This window comes from Astyanax mexicanus, chromosome 16 (genome assembly GCF_023375975.1).
Source record: "Astyanax mexicanus isolate ESR-SI-001 chromosome 16, AstMex3_surface, whole genome shotgun sequence".
Classification (NCBI taxonomy): Eukaryota; Metazoa; Chordata; class Actinopteri; order Characiformes; family Acestrorhamphidae; genus Astyanax; species Astyanax mexicanus.
In genome coordinates, this window is record NC_064423.1 from 4,753,896 (window position 1) to 4,777,084 (window position 23,189).

At 36.5% G+C, this 23,189-nt stretch overlaps 2 protein-coding genes across 3 annotated transcripts in view; one reads left to right on the plus strand and one right to left on the minus strand.

The window, feature by feature from the left end:
• ncbp2 (nuclear cap binding protein subunit 2) overlaps window positions 1–5,796 on the plus strand; it is a 231,614-nt gene extending 225,818 nt beyond the window's left edge. Inside the window, exons 1-4 of one of the 2 annotated variants that reach the window (XM_007252571.4) lie at window positions 127–320; window positions 1,637–1,818; window positions 3,917–4,055; window positions 5,503–5,796. In XM_007252571.4, the coding sequence (XP_007252633.1) occupies window positions 246–320; window positions 1,637–1,818; window positions 3,917–4,055; window positions 5,503–5,601 (495 nt within the window). In that variant the 5' untranslated portion in view covers window positions 127–245 and the 3' untranslated portion in view covers window positions 5,602–5,796. Of the gene's footprint in view, window positions 1–126; window positions 321–1,636; window positions 1,819–3,916; window positions 4,056–5,502 lie in introns of those variants that run through there. The other variant, XM_049465772.1, reaches the window with a different exon arrangement.
• Window positions 5,797–7,857: 2,061 nt separating this feature from the next.
• senp5 (SUMO specific peptidase 5) lies at window positions 7,858–21,181 on the minus strand. The gene is made up of 10 exons (XM_007252572.4): window positions 20,880–21,181; window positions 18,166–19,212; window positions 16,033–16,138; window positions 15,791–15,938; window positions 15,641–15,688; window positions 14,370–14,447; window positions 13,215–13,352; window positions 13,029–13,112; window positions 12,862–12,912; window positions 7,858–10,727 (listed from the first exon to the last, which is right to left on the minus strand). The coding sequence occupies exons 2-10, from the start codon at window positions 18,992–18,994 to the stop codon at window positions 10,596–10,598; spliced, it is 1,614 nt and encodes a 537-aa protein (XP_007252634.3). The 5' UTR covers window positions 18,995–19,212; window positions 20,880–21,181; the 3' UTR covers window positions 7,858–10,595.
• Between the last annotated feature and the right edge of the window lie 2,008 nt (window positions 21,182–23,189).

The window sequence follows — 23,189 nt, forward strand, 5'->3', positions numbered from 1 at the left end:
GCTTTATTTGAATTTACAATGTAAAAAAATATATAATAATTTACTGCACTGAAATTGTGTACCCTTTCAAAATAAAAGTCCACTGTTTTGTTCTCCGCGGGGAGTGCAGCAGCGCTGGTGCTCCAGTGGGGGCAGTGCTGCGGATTTAAGGCCGGAATAAAGAGCCGCTGCTCGGACTGCACTGAGAGCTGCTCGCTAGCCTTTGTTTGCTAACGCTGTTCTGAGCGATAGTACACTTCTCCATCATGTCTAATAAATTAAACGCGCTGTTCAGCGACTCCTATATCGATGTCAGTCAGTACAGAGACCAACATTTCAAGGTAAGAGAAGTATAGAAGCGCTGATTTAAAATGGGAAAAGGTTTAGGGTTAGCCAGGTAGCTAACAAATACACTGTAACTTCAGCCAGCATGCTAGTTATTTAGCTAGCCGCTAGGCTAGTTAGCGTTAGCTCTTTTAAACTGTAGCTATAAGCATTGTTTGTATGTATTCATACCTGTTTTGCTTTTATTATTATATTTAATTACATAGCGTAAAATGTGGTTATATTGGTAATAAGCTCGTGAGTGTTTAAAATTTAATGTGTTATTACACGTTTAAAGAAGTAGTTAGCTTAGCGTAGTTAACCTAGCTCACTAGTTAACTACAACAGCTAGCTAGTTAGCTAACTGATAAACTGACACATATTGTGTGGATAACTATATTAATACTAACTTTTTTGATCAGTAAAATTCGTTTTTTTTTGCGTGAACGTTACTTAGCTTACCTTATCTTACACGACTTGTACCCTTTTAATGCATTTATTCCTTGTAATGTCAAGGTGGATTTATCTAAGCACATTTATTAAGCACTGAATACATCCCAATTGGTTGCATCATCCAAAAATTTATTGTTCGGTATATATTAGTCAATTTTTCGCTTTTTTTAGCCATACACGAAAATAGATTGTTCTTTGTTATTTTTGGTCTAATCATTTTGGTTGCAAAAATCGTCGTGCTCATGAAGTAAATGGTATGAGGCATTTAGAATCTGCCTGTGGTAGGTATTTAATGAAGAATAAGAACAATGCAGATTTTTGTTTTGTTTAAAGCAGCAATCTTAAAACATTTTATTGAATTTGCGTTATGTGACCATACGAAACCTGTGATTTGAGCAGTGCACATGTCGACATGTTGACTATGCTTATATGACATTATGCAGCTCTAAACTGTACGTAATGTTTTCACCTCTGAGAGACATCTGTTAACCTGTTTTAACAACGTTTTAAAACCAGAGATTGCACTGTGACTTAATCAGTCACTAATCTTGGGCTTTGCTGCTCAACTGTTTAGTTAATGATTTATCCCCCGTGCTGATGGAGCATTGTCTAAATTAGAACTACACAAAACATTGTATAAATTATTAACTTTTTTTCTCCTCATTCACTGAACTGATGTATGTCCTCCCTGTGTGCATGTTACTCGTGGCTTTTAAAACCCTTCACATTTCCCTGGTTTTCTTATGATCCACTGCATCTCAATTTTTAGCTTAATATATTGTCTTAATCTCACTCAGTTTAAAATCAAGCTCTTTCTGTACTTGTAGCAGTAAAGTTGAAGTACTGAACATGGTTAATTTCTCATGTCTTTTGCTTGTAGGGTAATCGATATGAGCAGGAGAAGCTTCTAAAGCAGAGCAACACGCTTTATGTTGGAAATCTTTCGTTCTACACGACCGAGGAGCAAGTTTATGAGCTGTTCTCCAAAAGTGGAGATGTGAAAAGGATTGTGATCGGCCTCGACAAGGTCAAGAAAACAGCGTGTGGGTTTTGTTTTGTGGAGTATCCTTTTGTGTGGAATTCCTTTCTTTTCTTATTTTTGACCACTGAAGCATTTAAAAGTTATATCTGAATACTGTAGCTAATGCTTTGAGATATCTACAGATTCACTGACTAATTATAAAGTATATTTTTAGTATATTGAGATGCATTGTTATTTACAGTAGAACTTTCTAGCAATGGAAACACTTGTTCATTATTCCATTTACCACTGTAACGAAAGTGGAACTGAAAGGAGAAATCCGGTGTGAAATGCACTTGGGTTGTAGTGAAACTTTTTTTTACCAAATAGACCACCTTCATTCAGCCCCAGCATTCTGAAATACAGTGCTTTTAGCTCATACTCCCTACAGGTTTACAATACAAGTTATAGGGGCATAGATTTTCCCATGTTAATGCTGTAAAACGGCTATTTTTCACAAGCTCAAAGTAGTTTCACACTTTATTGGTAGAATTCTGAGGGAGCTGACCTTTAAAATGAGGAACTGAGAACTTTGAAAGTGAACAGGTAGTTTATTAAAAGCACTGTTTATACACACAGTATAAAGTAGTTCTCCAGGGTGTCGCCTTTCAGAATTTATAATAATAAGTAATAAATCAACTGACAAGCGTGAACACATGCGTAGAATTTATTAGGGGTGTGACGAGACACTAATATCACGAAACGAGAAACGATATTGGGTTCACGAGAACGAGGTGAGACGAGATTTAAAAATACAATTTTAAAGAAAGTCAAAAATGAAAAATGAATGAAAAATGAAAAAGCTTGAAAGCTAGAGTTTTATTTATCAAAATCATATAATGCAAACTTAACAGACTGGTTTCTCTCACACATTGATTTTATAAGAAATAGAAATAAGAATAAAAAAAACTTTTCTAGGTCTTATATAGTGCAAACAATAAGTGCAAACCACAACCAGTCATGTTAAGACTGGTTTGTTTTTTTTTCTCCTAGGTCTCTTGTAATTTAACTATGCAGAACCATAACCAGTCATATTAAGACTATGCTTGAAGTGAAACAGAGACAGAACATGTTTTAAATACAGTACAGAGTTAAGGGATTAGTACACCTGCCTATGATACAGTCACGTGTAGGATTTACTTACAGTATTTATATATGGTTTGTGTCTTGTTGGTCACTCTGTTACCGTTTATTGGTTCCACTGGAGCCAAAATGCAGCCAGACATACAACTTAAAAAGGCGGTATGCAGCCTATGCAACGCATAGGGGCGCTAAATTTTCTCTGAGGAGAAACAGCCAATCAGCTTTCTGTTTTTGCGGAGCACGGTGGGCTAGTAATGACCGAACGTATCTCCTCCAAACCCCGCTGCTGATACTATGTTTGCATACACCACAAACAGAACGTAGTTGCACTGCTGCTGTGTTGCCAGATCCCGCTTAAAAAGTCCACACTAAACCATTTTTTCCCGCGAGACAGGTTAAAGCTTGACGAGAAATCATCAGGTTTTAATCTCGTCACACCCCTTGGAATTATGTATTTAAAGTTCAAAGCCCTTGGAATTCTACCAATGAAGTGTGGAGCCACTTTAAGTTTGTTAATAGTGTAGCACATAAATAGCTATTCCTTTGCATGGGAAGTGCTATGCCCCTATCACTAACCTTTTATAAGCCTGTTGGGAGCATCGTCTAGAAGCGAAATATTTTAGAATACTTGCTCCTTATGTTTCACTATAATTAAAATTTATTTCACTCTGAATTTATCCTTTAACAAGTTCTTTTATATAAAAAATGGCTATATTTATGTTTAAGTGATCACTCCCCCTGAGTTCTGTTACCACTGAAAAATCTAAATCTGAGGTAGTAAATTTACAATTCGTTGTTTAATATCAAACCACTTTGACTGATTTAATTATACATCTCTGGAATACCCATTAGTTCTGCTCTTGGGTGGAATTTCCCTTTACCTTATTCAACTAGAAAATGACTTGAATCAAATTATGGCTATAAAATTATATTTTAATATTGTATACAGTGCTGTGGTTCCTCAAGAGCAGCTTTTTTGCTTTCTAATTAGTGAGTTACATTTTTAGTGTATTTTAAGGCTTCAGTCGATTTTATAGTCCTTAATTTCACTGAAAGGTACTACATACGAGCAGGTGCTGAGCATGCAATGAGGTTTATTAATGGAACCAGGCTGGATGATAGGATCATAAGAACTGATTGGGACGCTGGCTTCAAGGAGGGACGACAGTATGGCCGTGGCAAATCTGGAGGCCAGGTAAGAATGTGTTTCAAAAATAAATGTACTACTGCATCTCAAAAAATTCAAATATTATTAAAAAGTTACTTTATATTAGTAATTCATTTAAAAATTTGAAACTGTGCAAAGGGAAGCATGATGTTATAAAATCTCCTCGTAGAAGCTGCACTGACTTTGTACTTGATCATAAAACACAGTGGATCAACACCAGCAGATGACATTAGAGGTGTGCCAAAAAATCGATTCACATAAGAATCTTGATTCTCATTTACTACGATTCAGAATCGATTTAAAATGTCCCAAAATCGATTCTGAGGGGCGGGTTTTAGACTGATTTTGGGCTGGGTATTTTTGTTGGACCTGGCAACCCTGGGGATAGCGCTTGTCCTTTCAAACGGAGATCTTCCAGACACACACAGAGCGTAGGTGTTTGAGAATCACCGGTAAGATGGCAGAACAAGCACTATATTACATTAGATTAACGTGTAGTTTCAATGTTTTATGGCAGAATGCTTCATAACAAGCATAAAAAAGATCGCTAGTAGTTAGTTTCAGTAACTGTTAGCTAGCTAACTAGCTAACTTTCCAGTTCCACCTTAAATAACGCTACAGGTGGCAGCGGGCTGCAGCATTTAAGGCGGAACGGAAAAATACAATAAGCTAATCAGAGCTAATTTCAGCTCCTCATCACAGAGGAATTAAGGAATGGACAATATGAATTAATTTCTCCACCTCCTGCCCCCTTTCTGAAGAAATACAACGACCTTAAATTAACTAGTTAATCAGCAGCTGCTCCTGAACTTTAGCGCTCCACTGCTATCATCACATCAGCCCAGCAGCGTCACCTACACACCACCGCTAGTAGCCTGGTAATAAAGCAGTGTTATTTATTATTTATTTATTGTTCATTAACGTCATTGTGATACCCCAGTGATTCCTCTGTCACTGAGGACCCACATTCCTGCACATTTTATTGTTTTTGTAACACATTACCTGCTCCAGGACCAGTGTATATTATGGAGGGTTTTTTTTCAATAAGATTCATAAGCCAGAAGCAGAAATTTTTATAATTCAAATCGTTTTGAATCAAAAATCGATTTTGAATCGAATCGTGGCCCCCAAAATCGGAATCGAATCGAATCGTGAGATAGTAAACGATTCCCACCCCTAGATGACATGTCCCTCTAATATATCAAACCATCACTGATTGGTGGAAACTTCACACTACACCTCAAGCAGTTTGGACTGTGTGTCTCTCCACTCTTCCTCCAGATTCTGCTCCCTTGATTTACGAATGAAATGTAAAATTAACTGATGATCAGTGATGGTTTGGAGGGACATGTCTGTCATCTGCTGGTGTTGATCCACTGTGTTCTATCAAGTCAATACAAGTAATAATGTGCCATGGGAAGAATATGCACAGATCTTAAACATGTCTTTATCCTCTTTCTTTGCTTTCCTGCAGGTCAGAGATGAATACAGACAGGACTACGATCCCGCACGAGGTGGATACGGCAAATTAGCCCAGCTACAGAGAACTACAGAAGTACCTCTTAAATTTTAGTGTTAGGATTCATGATTAGCAGGCACGTGTCTAGGCGCAAAAGATTTTAAAAAAATCTAATGTACATATTGAAGTAAATTCTTTTGAGCTAAAACTGTTCATTTGGAGATGTGATGCCTACAATGAGTGTTAAAATTTCACCAGATTTTTTCCATTTCATTTTTCTAATAAATGTTGAGGTATATTACCTTTTTATGTTCTTGTAAGAGTCAGTGTTTAACCGTTTATTCATGGCATGCTCTGATTAAACTTCAAGTCTTCAAGCAGTTATTGATTTGTTGAATGCAGCAGTCAGTTGTGTGCAATTGTGAGTGTTCTGCAGACAAGTAAATCGTTTAACAACCATTAAAACTTCAGTAAAGGTACTGCTGCATCTTACTGATGCTGATTAGGACTGTAACTAAGCACTTTGTGTAAATGTTATACTTTTAGAAATGAACAATTAGTCGACAATGAAATTTGTAGTCGATAAATTTAAATAATCGACATTGTCAATTACATCGATTCATCGTTGCAGCCCTAATCTTATTCTAGTCTAATAATATGCTCATGCCTAGTGATAAAAAAGTAAATGTATATTTTGATATTGCATTTTTTTTCATTTGTGATACATAATTCATATGCGCTAATCAAAAGAATAGGCTTTACCTGCAGTAAAGAATATTTCTTATTGTCAGTTTAATAGAAAATAAGTCCATATCGCTGTTATTTGATAAATTAGGAGTATTTTTTTCCTCTTCACTAAAATATAAGTGAGTAAAATATTGTAAAGAATTGTAGAATCACTGTATTGTGTGATGCCCTGTGATTCTCCTGTCCTGATCTTCACTGTGTTATTGGGTATAAGAGCTATCAATCAGTGACTCTTGGTGTAATAGGTAGGTAGATTAAATAGGTGTCTCATGTAATAAAATAAGCATTTTGAGCAAGTTGATAACTTCAACACAGCAAGGAAATGTGCTACAGCAGTCTCACAGCTAGTAATCTCTACAGCACGAACTAAAATATATAGAATCACTACATAAACAAAAGTGTTAAACAAACCAGAATATGTTTTATATTTATGATTATTTAAAGTAGCATCTCTTGCTCACATGACACTTTTGTACATCTCTGCTGGATTTTCTTAGTCAGTTTTATGAGGTAGAGTCTCCTGGAATTCAGTCTTTTAGTTAACAGCTGTGGTGAACTCATCAAGAGTTAATTACTTGAATTTCTTGTCTCTTAATAAAGTGTTTGAGAGCATCAGTTAAAGTAAAGTAGTGAAGAGGTAGAGTTACAGGTATACAGTGAATAGTGAATATTTATAGAGTAATGCTCTAATTCAGATTATGAGAAGCAACAACTACTCAACTAAGTAAAGACCACCCCAGGAAAGGAAGAGCAAGAGTTTCCTCTGTTGTACAGGATAAGTTCATCAGAGGTACCAGCAACAGAAACCGCAAATTAACAGCTCCCCAGATAAGAGCACCTAAATGTTTCTTCACAGAGTATTCTGGTTTGTTTAACACTGTTTTTAAGTTATAAGATAGATCACTTTATTATTCATTTACAGTGTAGGGAGAAAAAAAAAATAACATTGAATGAAATTCTATCTGCCAAAAGTACTGTGCCTGGTTGCAAAAAACACCTTAAGTATATTATTTCCTTTAAGATTGCCCTTTTTAATACGTTAAATTTAAGTGTTGCAGGAAAAATGCCCTTAAAAGTGCTCTCTAAGGGCTTTTGTAAAGGAAAAGTCATAAACCCTTAAATATTTAGATTACCTTATTGAAGTGATGCCTCACCTTAACACTGAAAACATGAAGTTTTGGAGAATATTGAGCTATATAGCCTGTATTTACTAATTAAACTATGTTTAATTAAAAAAAAAAAAAAAAACACTGGAGAGAATTAATCTCTCTCTCTCTCCTATATATATACATATATATATACATACATATATATACACATATATATATACATATATATATACGTATATATATACGTATATATATATACGTATATATATACATATATATACATATATATATACATATATATATACATATACATACATACATACATATACATATATACATACATATACACATATACATATATACATACATATACATATATACATACATATACATATACATATACACATACACATATACATATATATATATATATATTCTGAAGGGAATATGATCCACCTGTCCAAATGCACTACAGTTTTAGAAACCATTAAAAAAAAGTAAAATACACAACAGGTTATCAATAATGGTTTTATGTGGATGTTTAAATATGACAAATAGTAGTCAAACAAGGAAACCCAAGCTTCTCACTGAGGTCAAACTTTTGTTACACTTCAAGTAACTAAAAAATATAGTATCCTCACTATATTTATATTTATCTGTTGGTCTGTCAGCTGATGTTATAAACGGCCGCAGAACGAGCTGGCAAAACATCAGTACCGTGTTGACCAGCTCAAATAATCACATAAGGCTATAACGATCAAAATCCAGTCACAATTATATTCTTGTAGCAGGAGGATGGTGTGCACCCACTGCCGCTAACACAAGCTGTTTTGTCTCATCAGTTATGAAGTATGCATGGTTTACTGCTGATATAACCTACTTATTTAGTGGTCCACTTATTTGGCAAACGGGGCTCAGCCGTCGGCTGCATTATTTAAAATAAAAATAATAATAATAAAAAATAAATTTTCGTGGCCACTGTATTTCAACATGAGCTTAAAATGGTTTAAGTACTTTAGAAAGGAACTAATAAAAAAGAGCTACATGCTACAGGAACTGTCATTGCATTTGGAAAGCAAAACATTTTTTTTTTAAAAGTGTCTAGAGTGCTTCTAAAAAAATAATACAAAGATTACAAACTATATGGCTTGAACAGTTCAAATGATGGGGAATAAGCTAGAGATAGACTTGCTGTTGATGGAAGTTTTACGCCTCAAATCTGGTGCGCTCACTGCCCATATCCTCCGAAATGAAGGAGATGCACAGTGCAGTACACACAATCACACTAGGGGGCAGTGTGTGTCTGTGTAACGTTCATGAGTTACATTTTCTGACCGTACAATGATAAATAAATAAATAAAATAGAATATTAGGTGTAAAACCAGAGAGACTACAGAGAAGAGAACACCCAATTAAGAATCAAAGTGCACTTCCAGGTGGTTCCCAAAAAAACGAATGGGTTCATAGCATTTAAGTAAAATCATAGTTTAAAAATGTTCCATGAATTTTATACTGAAAATGATCTAAATTTACTCAACACAGAACCATACCAAATGTTTTAGGGACTGAAGACAATTTTAAAAGATTTTAAACCCCAGTTAGGAGCCTTTTTAAGGTTACCTGAACTAAATTTTTACAATCTACCTTCATTCATAGTTGAAAAGATTTAATCTCTCTCCTGTAAATTTGCTGTTTTGAAGATACATGTTTTTAGTTGAATTTCAGAGAAAAAAAATTGTTTGTACAAGATTTTTTTTTTTTACTAAAATAAATAGAACAAAATGCATTTAGCATTATACAGTCAGAAAATTAAACTGCTAAAAACGCAGCCCAAAGCAACATCTGAAGGAACGGCTGTTCGCATCTGTATAATGTGTCCTGGCCACTGTGGAAGGTGGAGGCCTCAAGTGGAAGCTTACTGTAACACACAGCTCACAGGTAAATATCATTAAATAACGTCGCTGTCCAAAGAAAAGCAAGTATCTACATTTTTTTTCTCCCAGTTCATCTGCCCAATTGACCCACCCATTCAGCTGCTACTGTATATTCAAACTGGTAATTCACTGGTGTGCCACACGCCTCCTCCTCACATGTGAAGTCAGACTCCGCCTCTTTTTGAACTGCTGCTGATGCTGTAGCATTGCCGAGTAGCATCAGAGCACTAACGCTCGGAGGAAAGCTCAGCAACTCGGTTCTGATACATCAGCTCACAGACGCAGCCTTGTGCTGATCAACATCACCCTAGGAGTGATGAGGGGAAAGAGTGCCATCTACTGTACCCACCCAGAGAGAGCATGACCAATTGTGCGCTCTCGGGACTTCGGCAGCTGATGGCAAGCTGCATGACTGGGATTCGAACCAGCGATCCCCTGATCATAATGCCAGCGCTTTAGACTGCTGGATGATGGATACATTACTACATAATATCTGAAATAACTCTTTTTACATTGATTTCCATCGTTAGTTCAAAAGGTTTTATCTCTCTCCTGTAAAGTTTTTTCATTGGACAGTGACGATATGAGAACTATTCATTACATTCATGATGATGCAGCTGGTTGTGCATCATCGTGATCGCCTGGCCAAACAGCAAGTATATCTCCAGCCTAACAGTCTAAATATTCTCTGGATGGTTGGAGACTGCCTTGAACAAATCTATGCACAGACACTGGTTTTACAGTTCTGTTTGGGAACATCTTCATTAACAGTACATTCAAACGCTTGCCCTTGTGAAATACTGCTCGAACCACAACCAGAATGCAGTTAAAAGTACAGAGTGTCCTTGTTTTACACATCCTTCATGCTGCACAGCTCTCACTGCATACTCGCTGTAAAGGAACCTGATTGAACCACAGAGTTTGCGATATGGCTAAAACCATTTAACCAGCTACAGAGGCTTGAGATGCAAAAAATGTAAAAAAAAAAAAAAAAAAGTAACAAGTAAGTGGATGTTTGTTTTCAGGGTTGCCACGTGGTTAAAATAAGCCTCTCAGACAGTACCTGATAAACCGTGGAATAACAGAACTTTTTTCAGATGCTGAATGTCCGACATAAAACTGGGAATGGTCAGAAAGACTGATGTTTTGGCATCTCTATCCTCCATTTCCCATCCAAAACACTGCAGTACACATTATTTCCAGGCTTATGACCATAAGCTCCTCTCCCATGAGCACCTCTCCCATTAGGTTCCTCTCCCATTAGGTTCCTACTAAAATCGCCAAGTCTGATTACCAGATAATGAGCGACAGAACATCTTCAAGCTTGGACTTGCTTATTAAAGTCAGTGAGCTTGCAGTCACACAGTTCCTTGTATATCCTTTTGCGGACTTTAGGCATGTCCTCTTGTGTGAACAGCAAAGGTTCTTTAAACGCCAGGCACTTGCAGTACTGAAAAAAAAGCAAAGGCAAAAAAAGAAAAGAAAAGAATTAGCTGATGTTTTTGCATGAGCAGTGAAAACATCACAGTAACTCCTATTCAAATATTGAACAATATACCTCTCTAAATTTTCCACATTTTTCATGTTACACCCACCAACTTAAACTTAAATCTTTATCTTGTCAGAGTTTTATGTAACAGGCCAACAACACAAAGTGGCACATAATCGTGAAGTGAAAAGAAAATAGTAGGTTGTTTTTAATTTTCTTTTTTTTTTTTAAATCAGTAAAAATATGAAAAGTGTTCATTCCGCTTTACTCTGGAACCCCTACATAAAATCCAGTGTGACCTAGGGGTGTGAGATATGACGATAACAGTTTGTGAAGTATTATAAGGTGTCTACAATAAGCCATCACAGAAAAAACGCTGGATCGTTAAGGACATTCTATCCACTACAGCAGTTATAAACCAATCAGCTCACCGGAACACCTTTGTTTACTTCCCCTCCCCTTTTTCTCACAAGCGCGAAGCTATGAATGAAAACACAGCGGCAGAGTTAGTTCCTAAAAAAGGTCGATTTCAGTAATATGGACCTGGTTTGGATTTTCCCAAGCTGACGTTACACAAACAACAGTGATATGTAAAAAATTAACCATTTAAAAAGGTGACATCCCAAACAGTACGCTGAAAATCAGGTAACCAGCAGATTAACTACACCGCAGCTAGCAGAGGCTAATGCTACAGCCGGACCAAAACAAACAACACTAACACGGTCATTCGAGAGAGGCACTTCCTACGAGAAGAGAAGTAAATGAGGGAGAGAGGTAACAGAAGCGTTTTTTAATCACTTTTTACCTGGCAAAGGACATAGTTCCTTTTAAAACAGTGGAAAACAAGCCAGAAATACTTAATTTTTTCTAGAAAAACAAAACAAAAAAGTTTTGTTCTAAATTACATTGTCAGCTAAGCAGTTGAGTCTTAAATCCTGTCAAAACATTGAATGCTAATAGTAATACTTAAATTCCAGGAAGAGTTTTTTTTTATCAGCAATTTTTTATTTAACCGCTTTTATTTAATTGTTACTGTCTTGGTCTTGCCTTGTTATTTTTGTGATAGACTAAGTTTGCTGTTTAAACACTTTACCTGAATGGTGTTTTGGTGTACCATTTTAAACCAGTGTTCATGGATTAAAATCTGTTCAAAATGTGGCTTGGCCAAAATGGTTTGGTTTTTAGTGCTGTATTTAAGAATGGTTACATTGTTTGATTTTACTCAACCAACATGAAAAGAATCGTGATAAAATCGTTATTGTGATTAAGAAGAAAATGATATGATAATTTTGCCATATCGCCCACCCCTAGTGTGACCAACTGCCTGCCTTCACAAGTCACTTTAATTCATAGTTACTAGAGTCCAGCTGTGTGCAATTTATTCTGTAAAAGCCTCAGTGGTTTGTTAAAAATATTAGCGATCAAACTGCTTAAGGAAGATCAAGGAACTCACCAGACAGGTCAGAGATAAAGTTGTAAAGTTGTTGGAAATTTGTGTAAAACAGGATTTGGTTGCAAATAAATGTAACCATCTAAATGAGAGCACTAATTAGAGTAGCAGCACAAAGGCCAAGTCACTCTGGAGGAGCTGCAGAGATTAAGGACTCAGAAAGGAGAATCTGTCCACAACACACCTATATAGCTGTGATCTCCACAAGTCTGTTTTTTGGGGAAGACTGGCAAGAGGAGTATGAAAATGCTCTTTTAAACTCAGCATATTAAGTTCTAATTCAGAAATCAGAGATAACCAAGCTAAGATGTTTATAATAAAGTAAACTATCCAATTTATCATGCATTCTTTATTCCAGTGCCCCACGTTACGGCTTTATCTCCTCAAACATACACGTTTATGCTAGTATTTCAATTTTAGACACCACGAATATAAATATAAATGCATTTTACATTTCTTCCTTCATTCATTCTTAGATTTACATTTAAATATACACTATAAAAAAACTTGAGTCTTAAAAAGAAAAAGTGTGATTAATCAAAGTTAATCACAGAATATTGATGTAACAAAAAAATTGTAAAAGTTTACAGAATATATATTTTTTTTAAAGGCACCGTACAGTATGCAGACAGCACAATGTCTTACCTCCAAGACAAAAACTCCACAATCATTATCATTCTTCTGTTGTGGAATAGGCTAGAGAAATAAGAGAGTAAATAGAAGAGGTGAATTGTCGATCTGTAAATCCTAAATAAAATAACAGTGAGAAGATAATACACAACCAGGTCAGAGATCTGGGTTTTGACACAGACCTTGCTTACAGTCATCTTCCAGCCTTTTTGGAAATTGGCGAGCTTCTTTTCCTTCGCTTCTGCTAACATGTACTTCTCAATGTTCTGTTAAAGAATTTCAAATTATAATTCAATAATAAAGGAAGTAAAAAAACAATGGTTGAACCAATGTTATCCTGCATGTATCAGTTTCCAAATTACACTTACATCAACTGCAAACTTGAACAATATTCCTTGGGAGTCATAGAAGTTTATGTTTTGCTTGGAGATGTCCACAGTTATCAAGGACCAATGGATTTCCAAGTGGAGGGGGATCAGCAGCAATCTCTTGGAGAACAAATCTACCTGTAAATCATCAGAAAAAACATTAAATCTCCTGTAAAAGTTTGAAGATCTATGAAAAATGCTCAGTATAAAACTTATTCTGCTTGCCTTAATTAGTGTAATCAATATACAGGGGTTGGACAATGAAACACCTGGTTTTAGAGCACAATAATTTATTGTGGTGACGGACAGTTCTGGTGGAAACAGGAGAGTTGAGGTGCACATTGAATTCTGCCGTGATTTGATCAGCCGTGGTTTTATGTTTTTTGGATACAATCCGGGTTAGCACCTGAACATCCCTTTCAGACAGCTTCCTCTTACAGCATCCACAGTTAATCCTGTTGGATGTGGTTGGTTCTTCTTGGTGATATGCTGACATTACCCTGGATACCGTGGCTCTTGATGCATCACAAAGACTTGCTGTCTTGGTCACAGATGCGGCAGCAAGATGTGCACCAACATTTTGTCCTCTTTTGAACTCTGGTTTGTCACACAATGTGTGCATTGCAATGTTTTGAGCAGAACTGTGCTCTTACCCTGCTAATTGAACCTTCACACTCTTACTGCTCTTACTGGTGCAATGTGCAATTAATGAAGATTGAACACCAGGCTGCTCCAATTTAGCCGTGAAACCTCCCACACTAAACTGACAGGTGTTTCAGTTTCATAGTCCAACCCCTGTATAACCCAAACAAAAGTAGTAAAAAAATATTTAAAAAATGTTTTTTTTTTCTTTTTTGAAAAATTAGTGATTATCCCGATTGAACCATTACCTGTTAGATGGAAAGAACACCATTGCACTAAATATTAATAGAATAATTAGCAATGTAGTTAGTAATAAAATATTCACACTGCTTGTAATTAAAACATGCACTGGATCAAATTGACCCGGAAACACCATTGTGGTTTCTGACAAATGAACATAACTTGTTGAACACAGCCGTGGGCACGCCTCTTCCCTACTTAATTTACAATTACAGTAAACATGTTGCACTTGTGATTTTCTCTGTATTAAATACAGATGTTCTATGGATTTACCTTCTTGGTCCACCTTTTCACTCCTTCATATCCTTTAGCTACAAGCTGTTTGTAAAAAAAACTGTTGAAGAAATGGACCTGAAAACAAACAAACAATCATATAAATCAGTCAAATGAACAATTCATAAAATTACAGCATACAAAAAAATAATAATAATAAAAAAAATAATAATAATAATAAAAAATAATAATAATAAAAAAAAAAATCAGTGAGTGTTTACATGCACAAAAAAAATCCATTCATAATCTGACTGCTGTAAAGCACGCTGTATTATAAGGCACAGTATCAATGAAAGTCTATTTTAAGGTCTATTTTCATACATAAAACACACCGGATTATAAGGCGCTTTAGGTGACACTAGTAAGGATGCTACATCGAAGTGAGTAAGGGTGTCGCCATGTTTCCCTTTTAAACATTTTCTCTGGATGTTAATCTACACAGATTTCTCTCCTAAAAATTTTTTATTTGGGTGAGTAAAGCACTTCTGTTTATTAAAAATAACCTTAAATTACAGTATTTTTTCTAAGGGCGAGTTTTCAGTGAAGTTTCTCCAGCACTAAGGATGGGTGCAACAGCATTAGCATTAGACGCTAACCGCATCGCTAGTGGGACGTAAATGCCGCACGATAGCACTAGACTGAGGAACCCTAAGTGTTCCTGTTACCCAGGACGCTATCAGCTAGCGGTTCTTCCCACACAGCTTGTTTTAACACAGTAAACAAGCAGACTACAGTCTGATATACTCACCTCTAAGCGGCAAAAGAGCTAGCGTGGTTGTTAGCAGCTAATGCTAATGCTGGAGAAACTTCACTGAAACTCCTGTATAACTCTGTACTTCAGTGGAGTGGCTTTACTGCTCCTTAATACCTGACTGATAAAATTCATACATAAGTAGCAACGGATTATAAATCGCACTGTCGATTTTTGGAAAAATTCAAGGATTAAAAAAAAAAAAAAAAAAAAAAAAAAAAAAAAAAAAAAAGATGAATCGGACCATGGTTTAGTAGATCTGGACCGAGGTTCACGCCCCCTTTTACACCTGCTACTTTAATTTGGACCAAAACTGAAAAGTCAGAAAGTGCGGAACAAACTAGGCAGATCAGAAAATTTTTGCCCTCTCCTGTAAAGTCACAATTTTGGAGATACTTGATTTTCATTGGACAGCGACAAAATAAAAAGCAATGTTTCTATTGGTGGGCTACAGTCACATTATTTACTAGGCAGGGTTATTAAATACAGCCAGGCTGCTGAGAATAGTACTGTACAGTACCTTGTGGTTTGTAGCTTCCATTATTAATTCACCATACATGTTTATGACCTGTAAAAACGTAGACAGACAGACAGACAGACGTGTGTATTAGTGAACCATCTTATGCAACAAGATTTAACTGTGTGCTTTGATGTTTTATGACACACCTACCTGGTCATTGACCCAGTTTTGGTCATCAAGAGTAGAAAGGTCCTCAAGCGCTAAAATGTGCTTGTTGTAGGTCACTTTGAAAAAATGCATCGGAGCACAAGCCAAGCCAGCCTTGTACTTCATCAATTCTGCATGTATCGTTTTCTTTCTGCACAAAGAAATAACAGAACATAAGCAGCTGATTAGTAAACATTTTTATTAATATGCAGCTTTGATTTGCATAAAGCGAAAATTTAACTTGCCTGTCGTTTAGGTCTCCGTTCAAGTGTTTGTTCAGGTACTCAAGAATATCCTCCTCACTCAGTGGAATGAAGCTCCCATATTTCGAGTAGAAATGCTCAAGGAATTCTGAGATGGAGGGGAAAAGACAGCAACATTTTTGAATAATTGAAATTTTCTTCTGAAGGGGGACTAATGCTGCCTTCAAGTCCTCCTCGGAAATTTCTACTCGCAAATTTCTTTAAACATTTGGCTCATTATAAAAAAAAACCCAGAGGTTTATTTTGCTCTACTCCAAGAGAAAGAAGCGAATAAGACCTGCATTAGGAGAGTGATGTTTTTATCCCATTAGAACCGTGAATCATACTAGACTTGCACGTTTTTTCACATATTGCTAGTGATTTTCTTAGTAGGCAAATAACAACCTGCAAGTGTTCAAGTTTTGTAAACTGCTTAAGCTTCTGTTATTGCTACAATATAATAATATAATTTATTTACACGTCCCCAACTGGAAAACTCTAGGCTTATCTAAATCTTAGATATGTTAGAGTTTTTTACTGGTAAATACGAGTTTGTGATGGGCGTTCACGTGCTCTCATCTTGTAAATATGATATTTCCTACAGAACTTGAAGGCAGGAATATAATACAACTTTTTACACAAGTTAGAATAGGCCAAAACATGTTCATAAAGTTCTTTTTTCTCATAATCACATGAAGATACAGATCTCACCAGTACTGTTCTTACCAGTTTCGGTCCCTTTCAGAATGAGCTGTTTAAGGGCTCTGACACTTTTATGCAAATAAGCATATGCTGACCACACCCTGCCCATGCCATGCCAAGCAAGCGGTAAGGGGTGGTGCCAGGGTGTAGCCAGGGGTGGTGCTATTCAAATTTCATTACTTTGATTATGTCATCATGAGGAAGCCATCCAATCAGCTCATAGAAGTGTATGATTCCTAGCACCAATCTCTTTTAAGTGACTCACAGAAAATTGATAAATGTTTCTGTTTACCCTTGGAGTGTTTATAAGGTCAGTCGAGATCCAAGTGACAACACAAAAACATGCGAAAAAAATAAGTTTCGCATAATATATCCCCTTTAAACCTAAAGGAGAAATCTGGTGTGAAATGCCCTTGGGTTTTAGTGAAGCATGATAATGAGAATGCATTTTTGTTGAATAGCTCACCTCCGTTCAACCTCAGCATTCTGAAATACAGCACTTTTAGCCAATGCTCCCAACAGGCTTACAATGCTAGTGATGGGGGCATAGAGTTACCCATGCAAAGAAATCACTAGTTTTACACCATTAACAAGCTCAAACCTTGGAGTTGGAATTATACACACTTCATGGGTAGAATTCTAGGGGAGCTGACATTTAAAAGACATCTAAAAGAACATTAAAAGTGAACAGATACACACAGTACCTTCAGCTAGTTCTCCGGGAACTGAATAGGTCAGATTGAATAAGAACAGATTGCAATATTAATTCTATGCAAATCCACCTAACAACACCTTATCAACCACCTAGCAACCACTCAGGAACAGCAAAGCAACCAATGAAGATACCATAGCAACACCATAGCAAAAACCATAGCAACCACCACACTCACTATAGCAACCACCTAGCAACTACTTAGCAACACCATAGCAACCACCATAGCAAATGGTGATTTTTAGCTGTGCAACCATCCTGGGTTTCCTTCAGAAAATGCACTTTGAGGTAATATAGAGATATTTTCAGCAACAGATGGAATTCATGCATTTTCACAGGATCTCTTGCACTGTAAGCCTGTCGGGAGCATCGGATAAAAGGGCTGTATTTCACAATGCTGGAAGAAAACGGAGGTGGGCTATTTAAAAATATGTTTCACTACATCCCAAGTCCATTTTACACCAGATTTCTCTTTTACGAGAAACAGATTTCTCTATTTAATAGTTGAAATATACATGTAACTAAAATAAATAATGTACGATTGTTAAAAAAAAACTATTATATTTATAATATTAATTTAAATGCTAATATTTCCCCTGCATGCAAAGATAGTGTCAACAACTATTCACTATAACCAACCACTATTACGTCACCAGGCTCCGTAAAAAGAGTGAATTACGGGAAACTGGCCCAAAACCCTGTAGATATCAACATGGCCATACCGTGAATGAGTTCTACAACTTCTTCACTACGGATTTCTGTTGAAGGTGGCTGAGAAACATGCGGCGGCTCCTCTGCTGCACACTCTGCAGGACGTTTACAGTAACGGTGGTCCCTTAAAGCCGTGATGTTTAAGTAAACGGCAGACACAGGATGCTCCACCTCCATGGCATCTGTATCTGCTGTATGATCCAAGACTATGATGTGGCTCTGAAGCGTAGGACCAGTAGAGTTCCCTAGGCAGTCAATGTGTGCTGTAGAACTGATATGTATGCAGTCACTGGGTGTTGTAGAGGCCTGTACAGGATCAGAATCCCTGTGTGTGTCCAAGCAGATTTGCGTTGTATTTGTTTGTGCAAGAGAACTGGGCTCTTTGCAGTCTGTGCGTAAAGTTGGACTTGTATCCTTGTCTTTACTGTGTGTTTTTGGAACGTCCTCAAGACTACGTACAAAGCCATTGTGCAAAACAGTTGAATCACTGACTAGAGGCATAATCTGATCTCCAACACTCAGTGCTGTGTTTGAGTCAGTACAGGTTCCTGGTTGCATCTCAGACACAGTCATTGTGTCCCCTTCCTGTGCTGAGACCAAGTCCACTACAGCAGAAATGATTCGTTTTTCAGTCGCTACTTCCACTTCGCTCGCGACTTCTTTCTTCCGCCGCCCTCGCTTCTTTGTGACCTGGTCATGACCCACCATGTGGGGTTTGCTGTTCGGCCCACAGCAGTCACACAACTTGGGTACACGTTTCCTCCGCGAGCGGCCATTCTCTGACATCTCAGCTGGAGCCGACTTCGCCTGGTCGGAGCCGTTATGAACTTGGACCCTCATTTCTAGCCTTATCCATTCCTCCTTGGGCCCCAATTTGCCCTTGCCCGTGTGTGTGTGTGTGTTTTTTTTTTAGCAGGTCTCCACCATTGACCTTTTCTTATGTAGATCTCAAGCTGGAAGTAGACAGGTAAGCTAAAAAAAACAACAAAGGGCTTGGATGCTGGGTCCTCAACTTCTTAGAGTGTCTGGTTTGTCCAACATTCAGCTTGTGAAGGGATCTAAAAGGGAAAGAAGTAGAGAGAGCAGTAATGTGAATGAAGCAGGTTCCTGACAGTTTGTGTTTATTACTCTACTATTGATACACTCAAAACTCCGGTCAATTATTAATTAATTAAGTAATTGAGGAACCAACTATGAATAATTCATTTGTTTATTTTTATGAGTAAAAACTTAGACAGATAGGATTTACATGCAGGACTATAATTACAGGTTAGTGCAAAGGTCGAAAAAGGTCAATTTTATTATGTACAGGCCTCTGTATTTGTAATTTATCTTATCAGTAGTTTAATTTTGTTTTGTTTTCAATCATCTGAATAGTTTAGCATTAAAGTTTCATTCAAACTATGTCAAGTAAAACTTCAACACTGAAGATTTGCAATGTTATTGTTCAGCTAACAAATATAATATAGTAAGGCTGGGTATCTCACACACACACACACACACACACAGTTACCTACCCACCTACCTACAAATGACACCACCATTGATTAAAGTGCTACCTTAAACTTAAGATCTCAGTAATGCAGTTTTTACTGGTAAAATCTCATTTTAATTATATTACAGTACATTTCTTTTCTACAGTACATTTCTTTTCTATAACGATGTACATTTAGCAACAGAGGACATAGACGTTCAAGGTAAAAACATTTTTGACAGGATCTAAAGGAAGCTAAAGGGAAATAGTGGGATAAAAGATGAAAACGGGGAAAATGAAAAGAAGTTAGAAGAAGTTAGTATGTTAGAGGTGTTAGTAGAGTAAGTGCTCTTTGAAGAGCTCTGTCTTCAGGAGTTTCTCAAAGATACTGAAGGAGTTCTTCTGCAGTTTGTTTCACCATTGGGGAACTCAATAGGAAAAGCTATTGTGAAGATCAAGCTCATCCCAACTCACCATCTCAGTTCATCAGGTTTAGATCAGGGGATTAACGTGGAGGACGAACACATTTTACTGTTTACTAAATAATTTCATATATGTCCCTTAATTGTTCTCATATCTAATATTAATCATGTTAATACAATATATAAAATTAAATTATTTAAACAATAAAGAAAGAAGAAAACTATTGAATAAGAGGTGTGCCCAAACTTTCTTAGTGGTACTGTATGTTGAATGAACGTCAGTGTAGATTCAGAGCCTCGATCATTCAAAATGTTTAAATAACGTTGACTCAGTGGGAGAATATCAACACTAACTGGTGACGCCTGAAATGAAGATCGTTCAAATGTAGTTTTTCTTTAATCAACATTAAAAGATGTAAGTTAATGCAACCAAAACATTAACGTTTATTGAATGTTTGTGTCTGCAAGAAAGGAAGTGTAGCTTAGTGTAGCTTTATCTAGGTTAGCTTAGAGAGCAGCACTTGGCAGGAATTTATTTAAAAGCTAAATCTCCATCAGTGGTTTTAACTCATTGAGTTAGTGAAATAAAGCTAGGCTTAATAAAAATAAACATTTAAGCTAATGCAGTTCAGTTCCTGAGCTAACAGGCTAGCTAAGCTAAGCTAACTAACCTCACTGCGCTGTGGTTTAGCTTAGCTTTAGCTCGGTTGTCCGGCTCTCTGCAGAGTGCAGCAGGAAACACAGTTAGTGTATAAACTGTAGTTTATTTATTATTATGCTTTAGCTTTAATTTAACTACAGCAGTAAAATAAATGAGATATACAGTTACCGTGTCTGCAGGTTAGCCTGTTAGCTAAACAGCTAACTGTGCAATGGGCGCTGGTAACAGCAGATATTAGCCGCTAGCGTTCCGGAGTTCTCCTGCAGCAAAACTACAGCTGTTTAACTCCTATAATCCGGTTCTCCGGTTCCTCAGAGCCGCTCTCTCTGCAGAACAGTGTTACAGAGAAAGATCTGAGGAGAATCTGAAGAGCAGCGGAGTTACAGCTCCGGGTTTCTGAATGTTTATAACTCGGGTTTCCAGAGCTGCGGTTCCTCTTCTCTCAGAGTTACGTTGCTTTACAGACCGACCTCTGGAGCATTACTGCCCCCTACTGAACTGGAGTGTTCAGTAAGACATGGGGGTTAGTGTGTGGAGGACAAACAGCTCTGGTATAATATATAATAAAAATAAAAATAAGAGATCGCTTAAAAATGATGAGTTTCTTTGATTTTACCAAATTGAAAACCTCTGGAATATAATCATGAGGAAGATGGATGATCACAAGCCATCTAACCGAACTGAACTGCTTGAATTTTTGCACCAGGAGTAAAGCAGCATAAAGTTATACAAAAGCAGTGTGTAAGACTGGTGGAGGAGAACATGATGCCAAGATGCATGAAGAAAACTGTGATTAAAAACCAGGGTTATTCCACCAAATATTGATTTCTGAACTCGGAATTCTGAAACTTTATGAATATTATGAATAAAGTTATGATAATATGAACTTGTTTTCTTTGCATTATCTGTTTTGGTTTTTTTTTCAGCCATTTATCATTAGTATAATAAATGCTCTAAATGCCAATATTTTTCTTTGGAATTTGGAAGAAATGTTGTCTGTAGTTTCTAGAATAAAACAACAATGTCCATTTTAATCATAAACCTGTAAATAACAAAATCAGAGAAACTGATTCAGAAACTGAAATGGTCTCTTTTGTTTTTCCAGAGCTGTATTTATTGCTTGATGTATTTCTACATATATTTATATATTTCTGTATTTATTTATTTATTACATTTCTTCATGTATTTGTTTATTTATGTATTTCTGCATTTGTATGTTAATTAGGGGTGGTCTTATCCTCATTCTAAAAATTAGACAGAAGCAACCAGTTTCTAACTACTCTAACTTTAGGTGCCGGCTCCGGGCCCCTGGTGGTCCGAGGGAATCACAGGCATTGGGGACCCACCGCGGCACAGTGCATCGGCTGGCGCCTAACTTTAGAGTAGTTACAAACCGGTTGCTTCTGACAAACTGAGAATTTAAGATATGTGCAATCAAGCATGCTTTTGTTATGTAGTTGTATTACTGTTTAATGACATGGATTTTTAGGACAAAGTGACAGTTGTATTCACTTAACCTGTAAAATTGTCTCATTCACTGTCTGCCAGGTCAATATTCCCCGCTCCTAACAGAGCTTCAACCTAACAAAGACCGACATCTTTAGCCAATCGAAAACATCCAAAACTCTTTTGCTTTATATTCAGCATCTTACCATTTTTAATCATTTTGAACACAAATGTAATATACAGTACCTGTCAAATAGTACCTCATTCAACAGGTTTTCTCTTTCTTTTTATTATTTTTTTACATTGTAAATTGTAAAAACAGCTGCATTCTCTGTCATATTGTCTAATTTAAATAGCATAAAGCTACTCAAAACTCAGTATAGATAACATACATTTTCTGACACACATATAGACAGTATACTGGTCTTTACAGGGTCAGTTTTGTTCCCTTTAAAGTACAAAGTATTTTCTAACAGCAATAAATACAGATTTGTACCTAAAAGAGTACAAAGCTTGTCGCTGGGGCTGTACCTTATATTGAGGTACAAGAAAGTACCTTTCAGTGAAAGTCCTTTTTTGTACCCATGGTTTTTGTGCCAGTAAAGATTATAAAAATTATAAACATCATCATCAACTAAATATGTGTGAAGAACTTGATGATGTAAAATTGACTGGCTTTCAAATAAAAATGGGCAATTAAAATATATATTGTTTATTAGTACAGTGATACAGAATACTCAATGTACCTTTTGGCTGATTAAAAGGTACAAATCTGTACTTATTGCTGTTAGAAAAGACTTGGTACTTTACAAAACTGACCCTGTAAAGACCAGTATTATACCATTGAGGGTACAATTATAAAGAATGTATCTCATATCGTACCTCTGTTTTTTGGAGTGAAGTCTAGCACCTCTCCCTTTAATATAAACACAAACCGGCCAACAGCACCACAGGAAGCCTTTTCAACTTCACTTTTCACGTCTTTAATATTAATCTACTATGTAAAAAATAAATTAAATAAAGAAATCAAGA